The 15,649-nt window shown below is 34.1% G+C and overlaps 2 protein-coding genes across 2 annotated transcripts; one reads left to right on the plus strand and one right to left on the minus strand.

The window, feature by feature from the left end:
- Positions 1-157: 157 nt before the first annotated feature.
- Positions 158-3,521, minus strand: LOC100813879 (DUF246 domain-containing protein At1g04910-like). The gene is given in 6 exon segments (NM_001252994.2): positions 158-542; positions 672-1,251; positions 1,979-2,064; positions 2,549-2,616; positions 2,723-2,855; positions 3,387-3,521. Coding segments are annotated over 6 exon segments (1,248 nt in total). The 5' UTR covers positions 3,489-3,521; the 3' UTR covers positions 158-263.
- A 4,842-nt stretch (positions 3,522-8,363) lies between these two features.
- On the plus strand, positions 8,364-14,072 carry LOC100814417 (coatomer subunit beta-1). The gene is made up of 4 exons (XM_003531715.5): positions 8,364-10,575; positions 10,846-11,358; positions 12,938-13,023; positions 13,559-14,072. The coding sequence occupies exons 1-4, from the start codon at positions 8,527-8,529 to the stop codon at positions 13,761-13,763; spliced, it is 2,853 nt and encodes a 950-aa protein (XP_003531763.1). The 5' UTR covers positions 8,364-8,526; the 3' UTR covers positions 13,764-14,072.
- The last annotated feature ends 1,577 nt before the right edge of the window (positions 14,073-15,649 follow it).

The raw sequence follows: 15,649 nt of genomic DNA on the forward strand, positions 1-15,649 counted from the left end.
CAATAAATGGCCTATCAATTGTTTCACCAGTTATGAAAAATAAATATGGGGGCAACCATAATTTTACAAACTAAATATCCGTTCAGAAAGCCCTGTGTACATGTCAAATGACAGTAACTTCAATTTTTTTGGTGAACAGTCAAACAAGAAGCCTTAGGCCATAACTGAAATTCCCGAAAGGGTACATTTTGGAAAGCATCATCATTCAGGACAATTAGTACACAACATTTGCTACTGGATGCTACGAATGTCTTCACTTCGAACTAACAGTAACAAGAATAGGCAAAGTGGTTTTTCTTGGAGACATAATGGGACAAGAAACTGGAGGCAGAAGCAGATGAATCTGGAATATTAGCCGGAACCAGTATCTGGGATTTACCAGAGCCAATTCTCTTACCAGCTACATTTGCATAAAATAGACCTGATATTGCTGGTACGAAAACATCACTCTCAGAACTAATATAAAAGTCAATCACTTTCTCCAACTCAGAATCTTCAGAGTCTAGGAACTTTTTCTTTTTATCTGCGGGAATGATGGATTCCTGCAACAATTTCAGAGCAAATGAGAAATTCTATGCTTACTATAAAAAAATGTGTTGTAGAATTTCCTCTCAGCATTCCAATAAATAAAATGTGTGTATGAGAAGATGAAATAAGAACAAATATCTCACCTTTGTATATGTTTTAGGGAACAAATCTTTAAGAGAATCTAGGCTTTCATCCCACCTTGATTGTGTCACATAGATTGTAGTATCCTTTTCAAAACCAATCTTCCTCAAAAACACTGCAACCTCTTGTGCATTAAAGCAGCTCTTCTCTTTTTCACTATCACTTCCTTGGCAACCCTTCTTATTCAACATCTCAACCCTCAAATCCACAGCTATAAATTGCCCATCTGACTTTCGGCTTAAAGTCTTAAGTCTTTCAACCATTGAGTCAACAAGGTCGTGCGTTTCTTGCTGCAACTCTAAGCTTCCATACATTGCTAAGCATGCAACAGAATCAGCATCACTTTTTTCCCCTGCTTTTTTCATGTTTATTGAAGGAAAATAAGTAGCAAGCCTTACACTCCCCTTTGATCTATAAATAGGTTCAACATGTTGAGCTATGTATTCTTCTGTAACCCGATTGGGAACCTTGACCGCAGCAATTTTATGTGTTGTTACATGAGAAGGAAGATCCTTTACCACTCTGACCACTCCTTCCATGCTTTTCATGAACACATTGGCATCATAAATGTCCTCAAAGTTCCTGAGACATAAATTATATTAGGTACATGCAAGTGTATCTGTAAACACAGTAAATTAGACTGATTTCAAATTGAGTTCAACTGTCAGCTATTTAACAATGTCATCAGAATATAGCATTTTCAAATTAAGCTACATCCAAAACAAGCTAGCAATGCCAATGGAGCCTGAAATAACAAATTAGAAAAGTGCTTTCCATTTTAAAAGCAGAGAACCTTGAGTCATTTTTCCAGTTTTTGACTTTAAATTTGGCTGGCCTTTTCTAGCCTCACCCTGGAACGGAATCTGTTTGAAGGAGGGTTGAGAGGACACAAATAAACATGACATAGATATTAAGAAGCAAAGCTTCTAAAGATACAGATTATAGAAAATAGAAACTGAAACCTCCAGCCCACTCCCTTCCCCGTGATAACTACTTCTATTTCTGAAGCAAAGCCAGGAATTTAGAGAAAAATGAATTGGAATAAACCGGGATTATATATGAAACAGCAGGAGAGAAAAAATCTTATTTAGCAAAGATGACTCAACTACAGCCGATTGTTTACATCAGCAGCCAATATGTTTTGGTTGCTGGCAAGATAAGATGAGTATCAATCACAGTAGAAAGCAAAACAAGTGAGCGAAAGGGCAAAACTATTATGACTACCCTGAAAGAAGATGCAAAATTACCCCCTCCCCCAATCTCTTTAACTATAGCAGAGATTGAAATAGGAGAAGCAATCGGCACTAACCTCTTGTCACCAGGTTGGCTTCCTCTAATGTCAGGGATGACAAGTGTCGCCCCAAGACTGCGAGCAACAAGCACTGCATCTGCTATCTGGACAAGGAATTACCAGAAATTACATAATGTTGGTAATAATAATTGAAGTTATGGATTATGAAGGGGGCATATCTCAGGAACAAATTTCACCAAAAGTTATGAGACAATAATAGAGAACTAACAAGTAACAATATAGATGCAGGAAACTAACAGCAGCAGGCAGGAGGCGTGACGATAAAAAAAATATAAATCAAGAATGGAACTCAATATTAGGCATTAAGGAAAGAGTTATGAATGATTCGTGGATTAAACAACATTTCAGAACTCTGATCAATTAAAGTCAGCAAGCAGGCCAGGAGCAAAAAGAAGCAGGTGATTAAAGAAGATCCAGAGAGCAGGATTAAAAAAAAAGATACCGTATGAAACCCTCATAAAAAATATTGCTGATGTTTGAAAAATAGCTGCAACTACCCTTACATTACTAATACATGAGAAACTCTTCAACAATCAGACAAGCACAATGGTTGAATCAATGAGTTACCTGAGATATATGGTACTCTGGGCCATTGGTTAGTGAAAAGGTAACAAACCCCTCAGTCTCCGCATTGTCTGCCAGCCATTGCCAAAATATTAATTAATACGGACAAAAAGAGTGAGCAAATGTAACCGGTATAAGTTCCTTGACAATTTTCAAGTCTTTAGAGTCAAATTTTACCTTCAGATGGCTTAGCCCAACATGGGTTTAACTCATCAGCATCTCCCTTCCAAATCCCGATGTTCTTTCTAACATGAGTAGTATCAAAGTTTGTACTTTCAAAGCCGACATCCTCTGTTCCAGGAAGTTTATCCTGTAAAACAAAAAGTCAAAGAGAAATAAATTCATTGTAATTATATTGAAAAATTACAACTGTAATAAATAGTCAAAGGAAATATGCATTCGAAAAGCACTTGGACTGGCATGTTCTGTATTGAATTGAAATGATTCTACCTTTGTCTTTTTCTTCTCTCTTTTTTTGGACAATAAATAAATAAACTTTGTGAGGAAGGAAGGGTGACCTTGAGGTATAAAAAAAGATGGATTCTGAATTTGGGTTGCTAAGAAAATCAGGTAGAGAGAGTGAATAGGAGAAGACTGAAGGCAGATAAATGAGAGTTTGCAATTGGCATTCTACCAAGTCCGAGCTTGAATGATCAATTTGGATAGATTTGGCTACCGATTTATTTATTTATGAATTGTGAATAAAGGATCTATGATCTCTACAAGGTATACATACAGCAGATGGGTTTTAAGTTGATCCTTGAATCATAGCAATCCAGATCCCTGGGTAGTTGTTTAGAGTGGCAAATGAAATGAAAAGGAAGGAGATAGAAATTCTTACATGAACAGCATCAAAATGGTCCCTTTTGATCATGTGAATAAGCATGACGAACATTGTGAGGGTGAGCACACCCGCCACCACTTGCCTTAAATCCACTCCCATGATCTGTGTTGTGTGGTGTGTATGAGTGTAGCTACTCTTACTCTAGAAAGTAGAAGATATATAAATGGGGAAGGCGAGATTAGAATTGAGGAGCAGTTATAAACTTCAAGTAGAAGTGAAACAGAAGAAGCTTGAGCAGCACATGGAGGTGTGGGACACTAAGACAAAAAACCCAAGTTGATGTTGTAACTATATTTATTGTAGTGGTGACTGGTGAGAGAAACTGTTTCCTTACTTCATCACCGACACTACCCCTGACAATGATATGTGCTTCGTAAAATCTTTCGTTGCCTTTTGTATCAACTAATTAATACCACTTGCTAGTATTTAAACCCACGTTTGGTGACGAATGCTTAATTTAAGGATCATTAATTTCGGACATCAATTTTGCATACTTTTAAATGTTTATTTTCTGTATGTATAAATTAAGCGGCGGATCTAGTTCTGTAGGCACTTATCTGATTCCTACCAATAAAAAAAAACTATATCTATAATTATTTTGTACAAGACCCATGTGTTCTCACTCTACTAATCTTCCTACAGCCTGTTTAAATTGTTGCATTTATAATTATTTTGCATAGGACACATGTGTTTTACTTCTAACTCTACTAATCTTGCTACAGTCGGTTAAAATGGTTGTAGATAATAAATCAGTGAATTGGTCAAGTGTCTAGTTCAAATAAATCATAAAATCGACTTGTAGAAAAATTAATCGGAGAATAAAAAATCACTCAAAACTCAACAAAAAAAAAAAAAAGTCACAACACTTCAATGAAAAATACTTAATATAATCTAATTTTGATTTTAAAAAACCAGCCTAAATATTTATTATTTTCTTTTTTTATTTTATATGTAATGCATGTTTAGATTGAAGTTAAAAATATTGTGTGTTTTTTAATGGAAACCAAATGGATAAAAATAAAAACAAGAGTTCTATTTTATGACAAATTTACTTTTGTCTCAAAAATACTTTTTTACTTAAAATATTTTGTTATTGCTAATGGACATTGTCATTATTGTTATTTTAAAATTGAATAAATTTAGTTCATTCATTGATTTATTTCTATTTTAAAACCCTCAAAGTTCTTGCTTTCTATTTACAACGTTCGTTTAATTAATTAAATAATGTTAAACTTGCTTCTATTTAAAATATATTAATCAGAACATTAAATTTTATTTATTTAAAAAAATCTCTTTAATATGTATTCTTACATAATCTAAAATCTTAAAATAAATTCATACTATATATCTAACATAAGTTATATAAAAATTAGATTAAAAAAAATGAGAACTTAAGAGTTTTTATATATAAATATATAATTAACTTTAAAGAAATTAGCGACGAAGTAAAAGGATAATGAAATCTTTAATTTCATATTATATATATATATATATATATATATATATATATATATATATATATATATAAGATCTAAACTTTAGCATAACGCTAGAGTGTGTTTTACAACACGTTTAATTTAGTTTTTTTAATTAATTTTATTAACTGAAATGTTTGTTTAACCGTTTAATAAATGAGTTTTTTTTTAATAATTTTTAATTTTTTTAAAATGTTATTTGAAATAATACTTTTTAAAATGGTAGTTTTTAATTTTTTATACTTATTTTCTTTTTGTTCTTAGATATTTATTAAAAATAATAATTTTTTATTTAAGATAAAATTTTATTATTTTTATCTTAAGTAATTTTATGTTTTTAACTATTTTAATAGATAATAGATAATTTTACAGCTTTCAAACTATAGTTAATTTTTTATACTTTCTACTAATTTTGACCCACATAATCTAATCCTTCGTGCCTCTAAAAATGATATTGATATATATATTAAAAACTCAATGCCAACGCAAAGATGTTAATAACAACAAATGAGGTAATTGTATATTGTTATTCAGCTGGAGCTCGAGATCCGAAGACAACAGCCACACATTGTAAAATATCAAGTTTGAAAAGTACTACAATTCCATCTAATAAAAATATGATACCCAATCAAAATTAATATTTTCCAAACGTGGATTATTGGGATTTTTTTCTTGATAATTAATATCTTAAATATTTATATAAGAATATTAAGTATGTTTTGTTTAATAATTCTATAACACAAATGCTAGTAATTTTTATTAAATAGTCAATACTTTTATTTCCTTATCAGTCTAAAATATTTAGTTCAGCTCTTTTTCCAACTCATTAAAATTGGAAAAATATTTTTTAAATAATATAATTTAAGCACGCATTTTTTAGAGATTTATAATAAATATCAGAATACATTTAAAAGATAAAATAACAATTGATGTAAATAAAATATAAAACATTATATAGAATATTAAATTTCTGGATTTTTATAAATAAAAAAAGCCTCACTGAACCTGTTAAGCAAGATATATGCAAAATTACTAATTTACCCAAATAAAACAAACATTGGAATCGTAACTCAATTTTAAACGGATTCAATTAGTACAAGACTTAATTGAGATTCTTGATAACCTATTGATCGTTTTCGTTTCAATTAGTATAGTAATTTTCATTTGAGAGTTTTAGACTATTTATTTCCATAACATAACTTTTTTAAGATTAAATTCATGATTGTAAATATTTATGCACAGTTGAACTCTAACTCTTTCATTACTTTATGATCAATAAATAGTACATTTTTTTTTTTACTTTGAAAAGAAGAAACTGTAATTAAATTATCTGGAAAATATTTCCAAATATTATTTGAAATGAGGAAATTTAATTAAATAATTTAAAATGTAACTAGAACTGGTTAGGGACTTGAGAGGTCAACAAAAGTTGCATTCAGTGTTCAATATTTTCTGGAGTGAAAAAAAGTATTCAATATTTTCTATTAGTTATATGTCCTCATCAAACAAAGTTCTCAGATGTGATTAAAAATTGACCATGTTTATAAAACATATGTAGTCAAATAAATCGAATGAGAGGAATTGGATATTCAATATCCCGACTAATCTGCCTCAAAGAATGGCGTTAAAGCCTCCCGCTAAATCCTCGGTCTAAATTACGTGTTTAATGTTTATATTGTTTTCAAAGTACAACCATTTTTTCTTTTCATGTCAAATTCAGATGGAAAAATGACGTTTTTCTTACAAAAAAAATAATAATTACGTGTGAAATAATAAATGTACTTATGTTTTAAATTACATTTTGTCAATATATTTAATATTTTGATGTAATAAATAAAATTAATTAAAATAGATATTGTCATTTATACAAATTTTAAATTAATAATTTTTACAACCATAAAAAATTGATTAGTACATGCAACTTCTGCTCAATCATCTTTCTCGTTCTAATGTAATTATATTTAATATGCTATTTAAAGATTTTAAAATTGTTATAAAAATATATTTTAAAATTAGGTGTTTTTAATATTATATATATATAAAAGAACTTCACTCATCAACTTTAAAATAGTAATTAATATGATTTTAACTATTAAATCAAAACTTGAACTTTAGAATAATCGTGTATCTAATTTTGTCTTTCCTTTACTATTTTTTAAGTGTCATATTAAAACCTAAAACTTGAAATTTTCAATAGTTATTGATTTGATTTTATTTTCACTCTAACATTTTGAGCCTTAAGATTCAAACATTATGGATTAAGAACTCGATCTCCACCGTGCCGCTTAATCAAATTCCTTCTTCGTGTTTCATCTCTGTTGTGGCTGCCAAAACTTGATCAACCAACACGACAAGGCACGAAGTCGTAGTTGAGGTCTAGAGGGAGTTTGGTTTTCTGGCCGACAACATCGGGTGGCAGCGGAGGAGTGCAGCAGAGAAGAGACGGGCTCTGGTGACCACCATGGCATGGCCAGTGGGTGATTCGAACATGAAAAAAATGCATCTGAGGAAGCTAAAGGCAAATGAGATATTGTTTGTGAAATAATAAATATAATATATTATTGAATAAGATTTATGATTGAAGATAATATAAAATTATCTTTAATATAGACATTAAACTTATTTAATGTAATACATATAATATAATATTTAAAAATGACTAATATTTATTTTTATTTAATATTGAAATTTTAATTTTTAAATAAATATTTTAAAATAAAATTTTGAATTTTATTGAAATTGAATTACTTTATCCAAATTAGGAAATTAAAATACAAAAAAATTGAATTGCTTCATCCAAACAAAACATTTATAAAATGAAAGGAATTTAAATCAAGACAATTAAAAAGTTGTGTATTTAAATTTCTTAAAAATTTTCAAATCCTTCATCCAAACACAAAGTTATAATTTTCTCATAAAAATTGATTCAAATCGTATATTTAGTCGATACAATCTTAATCAGTTTTTTTAACACAATACAAATATTGTGATAATTGACTAACAATGAACAATACATCTTCTAATATAAAACAACAATGGTGTTTGAGGTAACTTGTTTTGTGTGTTCATATTCATTATTTTCCTAATAAGATGGAGGGATTTCTTGCTATTGTATATTATGAAGGTGATATGATACCAACTTCTGAATGAATTTTGTTTGAAATAGGAGGTAAGGGACTCGTGAAAATGTTAAAAACCAGGCACAATGGAACTCAAAAATGGAAGGAGATTAAAGGAGGAATGAGAGGATACGGTAGTAGGGAAAGAGGGGGGTGCAGCGTGTATGCGTGCGTAAGAAAGGGAAGAGGGAGGAGTGTAGGGAAACTAAAGGGAGGGTAGGATAGTGTTTTCACATTATTTTCAAAAAGTAGGGGATGGGAGTGAGAATAGAAACTACCTTAAGAAACCAATTGGCGGCCCAATGGAATGAAGGCTCAAATTCAGACAATGTGGGCCAGACAAAGTATAGAAGCCCAACGAGTCAGTGGAAGTGGAAGTGATGGTGTTAAAAACTGAAATTCAGCAACGATATGGCTTTCGTGTGTTCTTTCTTTCTGCTCAGATCCCACAGATCTGCATCTTCTTCTTCTTCCTTTCCAAATTGTGTGTGTGATTTAGAATTGGCAAGATCAGATCTGCTCTGAGAGAATTGCAGATCAGAAATGGAGAAGTCATGCACTCTGGTGGTCCACTTCGACAAGGGAACGCCGGCGCTGGCGAACGAGATCAAGGAGGCCCTAGAAGGAAACGACGTCGCTGCGAAGATCGACGCGCTTAAGAAGGCCATCATGATCCTCCTGAACGGCGAGACCATTCCGCAGCTCTTCATCACCATCATCCGCTACGTTCTCCCCTCCGAGGACCACACCATCCAGAAGCTCCTCCTCCTCTACCTCGAGATCATCGACAAGACTGATTCTCGCGGCAAGGTCCTCCCTGAGATGATCCTCATCTGCCAGAATCTCCGCAACAACCTCCAGCATCCCAACGAGTACATCCGCGGCGTCACCCTCCGATTCCTCTGCCGACTCAACGAGTCCGAGATCATCGAGCCTCTCATTCCCTCCATTCTCTCCAACCTCGAACACCGCCACCCCTTTGTTCGCCGCAACGCCGTCCTCGCCGTCATGTCCGTCTACAAGCTCCCCCAGGGGGAGCAGCTCCTCGACAGCGGGCCGGAGATTGTCGACAAGTTCTTGTCTACGGAGCAGGATCCTTCTAGTAAGCGCAATGCCTTTCTCATGCTCTTTTCTTGCTCTCAGGATCGCGCTATCAGTTATCTGTTTGCGAATATCGATAGGATTATTGACTGGGGTGAACAGCTTCAGATGGTGGTGTTGGAGCTTATTAGGAAGGTTTGTAGGAACAATAAGGGGGAGAAGGGGAAGTACATTAAGATCATTATATCCCTTTTGAATGCTCCTTCCACTGCTGTTATTTATGAATGTGCTAGCACCCTTGTGTCACTCTCTTCTGCACCCACTGCCATTAGGGCTGCTGCTAGCACTTACTGTCAGCTTTTGCTTTCTCAGAGTGATAACAATGTTAAGCTTATTGTGCTTGATCGTTTGAATGAGCTCAAGACTTCCAATAGGGAAATCATGGTGGAGATGGTCATGGATGTCCTTCGGGCACTTTCCACTCCCAATCATGATATTAGGAGGAAGACTCTCGATATTGCTCTCGAGCTCATAACTCCCAGGAACATTGATGAGGTTGTTATGATGCTCAAGAAAGAGGTTGTTAAAACTCAGAGTGGGGAGCATGAGAAGAATGGGGAGTACAGGCAGATGCTGGTGCAGGCTATTCATACTTGTGCCATTAAGTTCCCGGAGGTGGCGAGCACTGTCGTGCATCTGTTGATGGACTTCTTGGGGGATACCAATGTGGCTTCTGCCATGGATGTGGTTGTTTTCGTGCGCGAGATCATCGAGACCAACCCCAAGTTGCGGATTTCTATCATCACCAGGCTTTTGGATACTTTCTACCAAATCCGTGCTGCGAGGGTGTGTTCGTGCGCACTCTGGATCATTGGTGAGTATTGCCTGTCACTTTCAGAGGTTGAGAGTGGAATTGCAACCATTAAGCAGTGTCTTGGTGACCTTCCGTTTTATACTATTACTGAGGAAGGAGACGGTCAGGAGGCATCAAAACCCATACAGCAGGTGAACTCAACCACCGTGTCTTCTAGGAGGCCTGCTATTCTTGCAGATGGGACCTATGCCACCCAGAGTGCTGCTCTGGAAACTGCCATGTCACCACCCACCCTTGTACAGGGTTCTCTGTCCTCTATTGGCAACTTGAGATCACTCATTCTTTCGGGTGATTTCTTTCTTGGGGCGGTAGTTGCATGTACACTGACAAAACTTGTCTTAAGGTTGGAAGAGGTTCAGACTTCAAAAGCCGAAGTTAACAAGGCAACTACACAGGCCTTGTTGATCATTGTCTCCATGCTGCAGCTGGGTCAATCTTCAATTCTTCCACATCCAATTGATAATGATTCTTTTGACAGGATTGTCCTCTGCATTAGATTGTTGTGCAATACCGGTGATGAGATAAGAAAAATATGGCTGCAATCTTGCAGACAGAGCTTTGTGAAAATGCTTGCAGATAAGCAGTGTCGTGAGACTGAGGAGATTAAAGCCAAGGCTCAAATCTCTAATGCACAGCCTGATGATCTTATTGATTTTTACCATCTGAAGAGCAGGAAGGTATGATAACTGAATTTATGTACACTTTTTGTGAGCGTATAACTGAATTGCTGTTTGATTATATTTCTCGAGTTCTTCATTTTGCATGATGTGAACTTTGTTGTATTTACATGCATTGCTTGAATTCCTGATGTTAAATTGGCTCATGTGTGTAATTCCTGCCGGTGACTTATAAATTTTGTAACGGTCAATATCTGTTTAAGTACACTATCTCTTATGGTGTTTCTTCTAATATTCAATATGTGTATTCTTTTCTTCTGAACTCTTCAGGGTATGAGCCAACTTGAGCTGGAAGATGAGGTTCAAGACGATCTCAAACGTGCTACTGGGGAGTTTACCAAGGATGCAGATGATGCAAATAAGCTCAATCGCATTCTTCAGCTCACTGGATTCAGTGATCCTGTTTATGCTGAAGCATATGTCACAGTGCATCACTATGACATTGTCCTTGATGTTACTGTCATCAACCGAACCAAGGAAACTCTTCAGAATTTATGTTTGGAGTTAGCAACCATGGGTGATCTCAAACTTGTTGAGCGTCCACAAAACTATACGCTTGCTCCAGAATCAAGCAAACAAATTAAAGCCAACATTAAGGTTTCATCAACTGAAACAGGAGTTATATTTGGTAACATAGTCTATGAGACATCTTCTAATGTTCTTGAGAGAACAGTTATTGTTCTAAATGATATCCATATTGACATCATGGACTACATTTCTCCTGCATCTTGTGCTGATGTGGCATTCAGAACTATGTGGGCTGAGTTTGAGTGGGAAAACAAGGTATATCTCTTTCCTCCTTCTCTCATTGGCTATGTTTTTAACCAAAGGGTAAAAAAATATGGTGCTACCTTTTCTTGCCCAAAGCAACCCCACTTTCATTAAAAAAAGATTACAGGACAAATTTTTATTAGGTACTTTAGCATTTTAGAGTTATGTTGTGCTTTTTTAATGAGCCCTTGGTGTTTTTATTAAGTATGAGCTCATAAAAGTTATGATTTTGAAATTTGTTTTTTAATAGCATTTTGTCTCCAATATATGCATTGATATCTTGATGGTTGACATAATGCTATTTTTGGCTTTGAAATTCATATATTTATATAGTAACATGTTTCATGGTTATTGTTAGTGTTGTTGTAGTTAGGTTGATGCTTTTTTATTGACTTTTGAATTATGGCTTACTACCTTGGTAACAATAAGATGTACTTAATAGGGAAATATGCCGCAATTGATTAGATTAGGCTCCTAGGTGTTGGTGAAGAATTGGTTACTTTGTAAGAATTTCTAGATTTGATCCCCCATCCCGTCGCTGTCCTGAAATGTAACATGCAGAGTAGTTATATTGTTTTCTCTGGTGGATGACCTTTCCATTATTTCCATATGAATTAGCCTGAGAAGTGGGAAGTGATAACAAATGAGGTACTTTATATGCTGTTGCTTCTACTGTAATACAATTCTCTTTGGTGCGAATGGGGAAGTAGATCTGGTGGGGTTTTCATTTCATTTTAGTCAGGCATCATACATTGAATCTTCTATAGTTTCTTAAGCTTGTATGGCAGCTATAACTTGTGATTCTGCTCTTTGGGTTATCTCCTATGTTGAATATCCCATATATCTGGTATCTATAATAACTTCAAGCTGTAGTGAAACATATCTACTTAATAACACCATAAAACTATTTTCTCAAAGACAGACTTGCTGAAGTGTAAGGATATCGGAAGTCAAAGTTTGAAAAAATAACATTGTATCTAAAAAAACAAATTTATTAGAAAGTCTTAAAAACAAAATATTAAAAGAAACACAATAAAGCAGGCTAACAAACTGTAAGTAACTGTCAAACAAAAGGAGATGGAGAAGGAAAGGAAGTTTCAGAAGCTGCAGCCTAAAAATTTTAAGTAGGAAGTAAAAAATAGGTGAGTTTTTCATATGGTTGAAAATATCCAATTTGGATGTCTTGACCTGACTGGGGGACGGTCATTTTGTGGCCTACTTGGGATAACAGTTGTGCAATTTACCCCGCAATGACTAAATCACACAGATTTGAGCAATGCTCACTGTAATTTTGGGAGTTTTGTGCACTGGCTGGTATCATCTGTGTGAATGCAGGATGGCTCTGTGTTGTCTCCTGCTAAAATGCATCAGAGAAAAACACCAATAATCATGAATTATTGCTGCACCCATATCATTATGTTTCTAGATATATACTTATAATGTTGATATGATGCCAAAATTGGCACATCCGTGCATTGGAAGGTATCACAGAAGCACAACTGTGATAGGGATACATGAGTCAGGCATTATATTTCTGCATTAACTGGATGATATCTCTCATTTGTTTATTAAAATGATTTATATGTTTTAGGTTGCTGTAAATACAGTATTACAAGATGAGAGGGACTTCCTGAACCACATTGTCAAGTCTACAAATATGAAGTGCCTGACTCCACCGTAAGTTATCTGATTCTGCTCAGGTCCTGTTGTAGACACTAATTTTACACAAAGGATTCTCTGTAGCCCACCCTAACATGCAAATTTCTGGCAGTTATTGCGTATGTTTTCCAGAGCATCTACTACGTGGATTTAAAGACCTATTTGCGTTTGCTTTTTCTTAGAAAAATGTTTTTTAAATTTGATAAATAAATTTTCTTATAAAAAAAAAGCGTTTGTGGCATTTGATAGTTTGATTGCATAAACAGTCAAGCTCAACAGGAAAAGTTTTTTCAAATGCTGATCTTGTCCATCTTCATTTTGTTGCACCACTAATCTGCTTCTTCATTTCTGAGTCTTAACTTTGCTTGTTATTGTTTTTTGTCACAGGAAAATCATTCTAATAAATTGTAGAAATAAGTACCCGATACAATATTATTTCAACATTTCATGTTACGTACTAATCATTAATGTGTGGACATAAAACATTGTTATGTCATGATTTTATGGGGACCCATTCCATATAATCATTTGGTTTGCGTTGTTGTTTGTTTAGATCGGCATTGGAAGGGGATTGTGGATTCCTTGCTGCAAACCTTTATGCTAAGAGTGTTTTTGGGGAAGATGCTTTGGTGAATGTGAGCATTGAAAAGCAAGCAGATGGTAAGTTGAGTGGATACATCAGAATAAGAAGTAAAACTCAGGGAATTGCCCTCAGTCTTGGGGATAAGATAACTTTGAAACAGAAGGGAGCCGCTTAATAGGAGCAAATGCCCTGTTTTCTCTTATGTTTCCTTCGTTTGTATGTCTTATCAACTTCGTGTAGCTTCCGGTGGCGGCTAACTTCAAGGTTGGTTATTGCTTCAAATTCTGAGGCTTTTGGTGGCAGCCCGCTTGTTAGTATTATTTTTTTTTTCCTTTTGAATTTTCAATTTTGTCTGTATTCTTTCCTTGGATATTGCTTAAGAAAAATCCTTATTACCCATCTTTTATTTTTCTACACATGGGGACGGACACCGTATATTGATATGAGAATCAATCTAGTGACTATTGTTCTGGTTGGCCTTGCATACATATGTTCGGATAATAATCATTAATGATAAATGATACCTCCAGTTTCGATTATAAGTAATAAAAGTCTTATTTTTTTTTGTCTCAAATATAAACAAATCTCATTTATCTATGTTTTATTTAATGAGACTTTCCAAAATGACACAATTTAATAAAGTTAACTAATCTTTTTAATATATGTAAAATATGTTTTCATTTTTTATTTTTTTTATAATTGAGAGCAGAGGGAGTAGTTGTCACCTGAATGATTTGAGCATTGAGCGCCTTGGTGATCATTAATAACTTATAATTTTAGATTCGAGGTTTTCCTTCTTTACCGGTGGTTCCTTTTTTGTTTTAAAAAATATTATGTTCATATATCATTAGTTATTGTAACATTGCTCCCCCTTCCTTGATCACACTTTAAAAACTTCGAAAGACCCCACGGTACAGAAATGTACCATAGTACGAGTGAGTGCTAAAGTTTAAATTTTGCCAATTTTAAGTTCAAAAGGCTATTTTTAGAAGTTCATAAGCACTTGCTCAGTTCGAGGGATATGCCTGTTTCAGGCAGTCCTGTAGTAGTGAAGTTTCGTCTCTGGAGTATTTTGCAGCACAAATCTGCAACTGCGCAATCCTTCATAAAATGCGATTATAGTGTGCTTTGTTTCGTTGTTGTGGAAGATGTTGGGAGGGAATGAAGATGGGAAAATGGGATATAGCTTAATATTGCAGTTGTTTGGATACGACCTATCAGGAGGGATACACAGATGTTGACTTTCTCTGCTTGAATTTTTTTACAATATTTAATAAGAAATGAAAAAAATTACAAATAAACCTTTTAAGGTTGTACTTGAATAAGCAATAATTGCTCTTTTAATAAGAATTTATCACAAAATTTATATTATAAATTTAATCATAAGATTTATTGAAATAAATAAGTTAGAATATTATTTTGATAAACTTCATTTAAAATTAAAAAAATAATCAAGAACAACTAATATAAGTTAGAAACTATTATAAATCTAAATCGTAAGTTATTTTTAGAAGTTCAATTTTTTTTGTAAAACCTTTAGATCTGGCTTGAGTTGTCTTCGTTAATGAAACGAGTGTACTGTAAAATAACAACAACTTGGTCACTTGTTTGCATTTTCATTACGACATTTGCTTCAAGACAAATTAAAGGCGCGTAAAATCAACGAAAGGAATTGCGTGGAGCGCAAACGAGAATTTCGTTGTAATTTTTTGGTTGATTGTTGAGGCAGTTGAAGCAAGCCTAGACTAGCAGGTCTTGGTCGTCGATTTAAACAAGAAAGCTAGGATTTAGGAATAATAAAGAATGGCTTGAGAAACTAGTTGTGCATATGGTTATACCCCTCTTCTGGTGGTTGACATTACTGAAATGTTTGTATTGCAAGTGAAGTTAGTCCCCCCGTTTTACTTTGTTTGTTGAGTTTGGTGAAGGAATGTGAGTAGGGCGATGAACAAGAAACCAACAAATATTATCTTTTTCATTGGACCAAACTTTATGTGTAACTGTCTGTAATAATCTGAATGCAATCTAAAAGCCAAACTAGTAATTATTTCGAGTCAGCAC

Source organism: Glycine max, chromosome 8, assembly GCF_000004515.6.
Source record: "Glycine max cultivar Williams 82 chromosome 8, Glycine_max_v4.0, whole genome shotgun sequence".
Lineage (NCBI taxonomy): Eukaryota > Viridiplantae > Streptophyta > Magnoliopsida > Fabales > Fabaceae > Glycine > Glycine max.